The 6,896-nt window shown below is 48.2% G+C and overlaps 1 protein-coding gene across 1 annotated transcript; it reads left to right on the top strand.

The window, feature by feature from the left end:
* The first annotated feature begins 1,836 nt into the window (after nucleotides 1–1,836).
* Nucleotides 1,837–6,123, top strand: LOC149163822 (uncharacterized). Its single transcript, XM_089429271.1, has 3 exons — nucleotides 1,837–2,742; nucleotides 2,923–3,514; nucleotides 4,019–6,123. Exons 1-3 carry the CDS (start codon nucleotides 1,837–1,839, stop codon nucleotides 6,121–6,123), a joined length of 3,603 nt encoding a protein of 1,200 aa, XP_089285397.1.
* The last annotated feature ends 773 nt before the right edge of the window (nucleotides 6,124–6,896 follow it).

Genomic DNA, 6,896 nt, shown 5'->3' with positions numbered 1-6,896 from the left:
TGTTATAAAATTAGATTTATGATTTATATAATATATATAAATAATGAATAAATTTCATTGAAATCGAATTTTGGGTTGACGAGAGGGAGCGGAACGGAGCTAGGGTTCTGAGGAAGAAACCCTCGACGGCGCCGACAGCACTGAGGAACGCGTTCAAGCTCTGCAAAGGAATCTCTGCAGCGTGACAGAGTTGCAGGGGATCAGCGTAGGACAATGGTACCTCCTCAGGGGGGGGCGTCAGAGCCCTCCCCTTCACTGCACGGCCCAGAGCAAGCGGTCATTTTTGGATCGGTTGATCCGGATATTCTCAGCAAAGGGAAAAAGCATCAAGGTAATGACAATGATCCACAGGAAGAAAAAGAGACTCAAGGGAACAGCCCGAAAGTCTCTTCATCAACTTGCCGACCTGTAGCCAAAGAAAGGCCACGAATAGAACTGCCAGGAGACAAGATTGATAGAAGAATAGAGTATATGAAAGATCATGCTATCATTGGAAAATTCATAGGGTTTTGGCCAACTGAAAGAGCATTAAACGGTTGGATCGCGGCGAAATGGAAACCCAAGGGAGATGTCACTCTCCAGCTTGGGCCGAAGGGCTTCTTCACCGCCATCTTTTTCTGCCTAGAGGACAAATACAGGATCCTAGGAGGAGGGCCTTATTTCTTCAACTCGGCAGGTCTATATCTGAGGGATTGGATGCCAAGATTCAACCCTGACAAGGAAGATCTCACTTGGGCACCAGTGTGGATCAGACTGTACTCACTTCCCGATGAATACTGGGAAGAGGATTGTCTAAAGGGCATAGGAAACGGAGTGGGAGAATACATCAGAGCGGCAGAAGAAACCAAATCCCGTAAGTATATCTCCTACGCTAGAATATGTGTCTTTATTCGTCTGAATGAAGCTTTACCAGAGTCAGTAACTCTTGCCCACCGCGACGAGGAATGGATCCAGCCTCTCGATTATGAGCATGTGCCCTTCAGGTGCAGAAGGTGTCATGCGCTGGGGCATCTCTTCAGGGATTGCCCTCTTAATGCCAAAGCCAACTCCTCTGATCCTTCTGAATCCCCATCTCAAGATGGTTTCACCAAAGTCCCAAGTCGGAAGCGCTCGCATAAAAAGCCTCAGAATGGGTCCAAACCCCAGCCCAACAAACCCCAAAACCCTGCATCTAAGAACAGCTTCGACATTCTAGGCGACTTCTCAGATGACCAGCCCCTAGACTCTGAGAATATCCATGCACGCCCTTCCTCTTCCACCCATCCCCCTCCATCTGACCCCCCACCCAAATCTCAGCCTCCCATCATCATCCCGACCATCCTTAGCAGGAATCCGAAAGACACAGCGGAGAATCCAAAGGAAATGGAGGTGGATGGTAAGGCAGACCTCCCACGGGACTCAGAGACTAATCAAGAGGAAAGCAGTCAAGTGCAGAAAATGGAGGAAGAGCCAGAAAGCATAGATCTACACGGTCTGGACATTATAGAACTAGAACTAGCTTGCAAAAAAAAAGCATATGAATCCATCTCTGAGACCGATCTAGAAAAGTTGGAAGTGGTCATCTCCAGAGCCTACCACCAACACCAACTAGGTATACAACCAGGCAGTACTTGGGACGGCAGCCTGCGTCCAAAGGATACCAAAAAAAGAGGGAGGAAAACAGATCTCCAGAGAACAATAGAGATTGGGAAAATCCTGGTGGACTCAGGCAGATATGCGAAGTTGACGAAGTACTACAGTCCCTCCCAAACTAGTTGAACCATGAAGCTTGTATCCTGGAACTTAAGAGGGCTCAATAGCCCTGGAAAACTCAGGATGTTAAAAAACATGATCAAGATGGAAAAACCGCAGATGTGTTTCCTCCAGGAAACTAAATGCAATAGTGCTACGCTGGGGCGCATACTCTCAAAAGCTTGGCCAGGGTGCCGATCTGTTGCTGTAGATGCCTCGGGAGCCTCAGGTGGGCTTGCTATAGCATGGAACACCCAAGCTGTAACTCTCACAGATTTTCATGCATCCCACCACCTCATACAGGCGGCCTTTCATATTCTAGGTACCAACATTCATGGTAACCTATCCAACGTCTATTTTCCGCAAGATACAGGAAGTAAAATCGCGCTCCTTGACACCATAGAAGCGCTGAGCATAAATAGGCAACATCCACTCTGGATCGTGGCAGGGGACTTCAACATGATAACCAAAATAGAGGATAAGATAGGAGGGAGAACCAGATTGGAACCAGAAGTTGATCGCTTCAAGGACTTCATCCAAAATGCCTCTCTCATAGATATGTCGTTCTGTAATGGCACCTTCACCTGGAGTAATCGCAGAATTGGCAAGTATCAGATTGCCTCTAAACTGGATCGCTTTCTGATCTCGGATAATGCGGTGCATCTTGGAGGTGATCTGTCAGCGGCAATACTGGCTCATACTGGTTCGGATCACTGGCCGATCGCTCTGCAATGGCAGAGACCAGGGGATCGGACCAAAAGACCCTTCCGTTTTGAGGGGTTTTGGCTTACACACCCCGCATTCAAGGACTTCGTCAGAACCATCTGGGCCTCTTTCATCCCCCCAGAGGGATCAAAAATGTATCAGCTTCAACAGAAGTTGCGATTTCTAAAAAGTCACCTAAAAAGATGGAATAGGGAGACCTTTGGAAATATATTTAAGGCGCAACAGGAGCTAAGTCAGGAATTGGGGGATCTCCAACAGAAAATAATTAATGAAGGGCACACGGAGGCAACCCTGGATCAGGAACGGCACATTCACAATCAGCTTGAAGAAAGGAGAAAGCAGGAGGAAATTTATTGGAGGCAAAAGTCAAGGGTCAGGTGGCTAAAGGAAGGGGAGCGCAACACTAAGTTCTTCCACAGAACTACGGTGCAGAGAAGGATGCATAATAATATTCCATTCATTCAGAACCAAGAGGGGGCAAAAGTCGAGAAGCATGAGGAAATCGAAGAGATACTCCTCAATCATTTCCAGCAGGTACACCAAGAACAAGCAGTGGATCGGCAACAGGCGATTGGAAAGATAACCAGCAATATACCTAAACTTGTCACAGAGGAACACAACGAGCTACTCATGCGCCCTATTCTTCTCCAGGAAGTAGATGAGGCAATGGCGCAGCTCAAAGAAGGTAAGGCCCCTGGCCCAGATGGTTTCACAACCACGTTTTTTCATGCTTTCTGGGATATGATTAAGCTGGAGGTTTGGCAGATTGTAGAGGAATCCAGGGCTCTGCGCTGGCTTCTCCCCTCCCTCAACTCCACCTTCATTACTCTCATCCCTAAAGAGGAGAACTCCATTACACCTGACAAATTCAGGCCTATAGCTCTCTGTAATGTCATCTATAAAGTCATATCCAAAGTCATTGCTAATAGGTTAAAACCTCTATTACCCATGCTCATCTCTCCGGAGCAGTCGGGATATGTAGAAGGCAGACAGATAATGGATGGCATTCTCCTCACGCACGAAATCATTCACTCGCTCAAACAATCCAAGCAAGCAGGTATGTTACTCAAATTGGATCTCTCTAAAGCTTTCGATAAGCTTAGTTGGTCTTATATACAACACATGTTGAAAGCATTTGGTTTTTGCTCCATGTGGGTTCGCTGGATCATGAGCCTTATCACCTCCACTCACTTTTCCATCCTTGTAAATGGTATACCCTCCCGCCCTTTCAAGCCCTCTCGAGGCATAAGACAAGGGGACCCCCTTTCCCCTTTCCTCTTCGTTCTTATGGCTGAAGGTCTTGGTAGACACATCAAGCATGCCCTCCATTCTCAGCAGCTAAAAGGCATCTCTGTCCACAACTCCCCTGCCTCCTCTCATCAGCAATTTGTTGATGACACCATGCTCTATGGCTACCCCTCGGTTCAGGAAGCCTCTTGTTTAAAAACCCTGCTCAACGATTTCTCTGAAGCCTCTGGCACCCATGTCAACTGCTCCAAGTCACAAATTTTCTTCTTCCACACCCCTCCTTCGGTTAAATCTGTTGTTTCCCGCATTTTAGGCTTCCCCTCAGCCTCCCTCCCCTCCAAATACCTAGGAGCTCCCCTCACTGCCTCAGCCATAAAGCAGCCCGCATGGCGTAATCTTCTAGAGAAACTCGATTCAAAGCTCAATCTATGGACTCACCGTTCTCTCAATCTAGCTAGTCGGGTGGTGCTCATCAAGTCTATCCTCCAAGCCATGCCTCTCTACCTTTTTTCTATCCTAGCTGCACCAAAGTGGGTATTAAAAAGGTTGAGGAACTTGCAGCGTGACTTTCTGTGGGGCAGCTCAGCCACTAATCGCAAGTGGGCACTAGTGAAATGGGCCACTGTCTGCATGCCCAAAGACAAAGGAGGAATTGGACTCAGAGATCCTGAGTACAACAACACCATCATGAACGCCAAGATCTGGTGGCAATGGATGACTAATCCAGATAAGCTATGGGCAAAAATATGGACCGCCAAATATGCCAACAACAGGCCCCAAGAAGAGCTCATCAGATTTACTCCCACCGACAAAGGGTCGCTAATCTGGAACGCAGCCAAACAGCATCACCAGCTCATTCAACAGCACAGCTTTTGGGAAATTAGGAATGGTCACATTGCTAGATTCTGGACTGATGCCTGGAACCAATTGCCCAAACTCTCGAGTGTTCTTCCTCCATTGCTGGTTCCGAACAGGCAGGAGCAGCAGCAGGCAACAGTCCATCAATTTTGGATGCAGGAGACGGAGCATGGGTTCAGAAAATGGCGACAGAGCAATCAAATAATCAGCAATACAAATACTCAGGAAGTAGCAGATCTTGAGAAAGAGTTAAGGAAAAGAAGCATTCGGCACGAGGACAGCGATGATATACTCAGATGGGGCTATCAACCTAAAGGATCCTACTCCACCTCCGAGGCCTACAATCTCATCGGCAACTTTCCCACTATGCCGGATCCTCTATGGAGGAAAATTTGGGGCTTCAAAGCATGGCCCAAAATCTCCCACTTCCTCTGGATGGTAGGACACAAAAAGATTCTCACCTGGGACAAACTAAGGAGACGCAACTTTCAAGGCCCTTCGATATGTCACAATTGCTTTCAGAACGAGGAAACCTTGCAACACCTTCTGGACACCTGCTCACTAGCCAACCAGCTATGGGAAAAGGTTAGTTTTAGATGCCAAAAAAGGTGCAAAGGAGATAGCGACATCATTGATTCCATCCGACAATGGCCGAAAAGCCCCTATGACTGTGCGATCCTCAATCACCTATGGAATATCATCCCGGGCACAGTCTTATGGAACATTTGGAAGGAAAGAAACAGGCGCATATTTAAAAACAAGAGCTCTCCCATTGAAGAAATCTGGAGCAGACTGCATGGAAATCTCAGAGAAACGATGTTGCTACGACCATGGACAAAAGAGGATCTCCCTACCACAGACAATGAGAAAAACATTCTCGACAATTGGCAACTGCAGCTGCCACAAGAGTTTGCCATGCATCAGCCAGCGAATTGCAACTTCAAGGATAACAGATGCTGGACCGCCCCTCCTACCAACTCATACAAACTCAACTTTGATGGGGCCTCCAAAGGCAATCCTGGACCAGCAGGATTTGGAGGTATTCTTCGAGACCATGAAGGCACCCCCCTGCAGATCTACTTCGGTAATATAGGGTGGGACACCAATAACTCCGCAGAGCTGGAGGGACTCTGGCAAGGGCTCTTGCTAGCCAGGAGACTCAATCTTCAACCCTTGATAGTGGAAGGCGATTCCCAGATCCTCATCAACATGGCCACGCGCATTCAGAATGGCTCTCAAGCCAGGAAAGTTGCTGATAGCTGGAGACTAGAAGCAAGGCTAAATAACATTGCTCATGAGCTGCGCAATCACAGAGCCCTCTCCTTTCATCACACAAAAAGAGAAGGCAACAAGATTGCTGATCTCCTAGCCAATATTGGGGTAGAAAATAACCAAACCCTTCTATCAGGTAATTTGGATATCATCCCAAGCAATCAACAGGCTCAGGACTGTGAAAGTCTCATCCAAAGAGATGTTGAATCCCCGGATGCGGGTGTTAGGACGTCAGCTAGGGACGAGCCACATGCCCAGCATGTGCCGCCCCGTGTCAACGCAGCATAGTTATTGCTCACTACCGCCGAGGTATGAAGCTCAGCAGCCCGAGCTCTTGGCATTCAATGTTATGAAGGGTGAAGCGATGTTGTTGCAGGGAGCAGTTATGGAGAGCTCTTATCGAGGGAATGTTGCAAGATTTTTTAAGGATGACGACTCATTGCAGGTTCATTTGCATGGTAAGGTCTGTGTGGCGCAGGCTCTGGAGGAATTTCGGCTGGTGGACGCTCTTCTCCTTCAAAACACAGCCACTGCAGTTGCAAATTGCAATTTCGACTCTGAAGAATGCCTCAGGTGGGAACAGAATTCTGAGGGCAAATGGAGAGCAATTGAGGCGGAGAGTGAAGGCACTCACTTGGGCAAAGTTCGCTTCATGCTGGCTAATCCTGTGCGCGGTTTATGGGCAGTTGAGCTCTGCCTTGAATCCATTAGGGGACTGCACTCAATTGGCAGTGATAGTCGTGATTTCAAGCCCAAAAGCTCGGTCCTGGAACAAGTTGAAGGAGACGCGGAAAATATGGCGCGACTGCGTGAAAGACAGCCGAGTAGGAGGGGACCTGGGCATGGTGCACCTTCACGCCCCCCTGCAGCGGATGTACACCATCACTGCTGCTGCTGCTACTGCTACAGGAGGGTGGGAGCCATACCAACTCTAGCCAGTCAGTTCTTGGAGGTCGGCAGCTCCAGTGGAGGAGAGCCCATGCTTCCAGCATTCGGCTCAGTCGTTTTCACCTTGGGCAGCTCGCAGGAAAATGCAGGTATTAATGCACATATCTCAGTTC

The sequence above is a fragment of the Pinus tabuliformis genome, chromosome 5_1 (assembly GCF_031772625.1).
Source record: "Pinus tabuliformis cultivar Carrire ecotype Pingquan chromosome 5_1, CPIR1, whole genome shotgun sequence".
NCBI lineage: Eukaryota > Viridiplantae > Streptophyta > Pinopsida > Pinales > Pinaceae > Pinus > Pinus tabuliformis.
The sequence above is the reverse complement of the archived record's forward strand: the minus strand, read 5'-3'. Positions and strand labels throughout refer to the sequence as shown.

What these genes read in the sequence shown, in the direction of transcription:
- LOC149163822 (XM_089429271.1), top strand. Translation starts at nt 1,837, where the DNA reads ATGGAAAAACCGCAGATGTGTTTCCTCCAGGAAACTAAATGCAATAGT. An exon ending in TTAATGAAGGGCACACGGAG is followed by an intron (nt 2,743 to 2,922) that starts GCAACCCTGGAT and finishes CCATTCATTCAG; the next exon opens with AACCAAGAGGGGGCAAAAGT. An exon ending in CAAACAATCCAAGCAAGCAG is followed by an intron (nt 3,515 to 4,018) that starts GTATGTTACTCA and finishes CCCGCATTTTAG; the next exon opens with GCTTCCCCTCAGCCTCCCTC.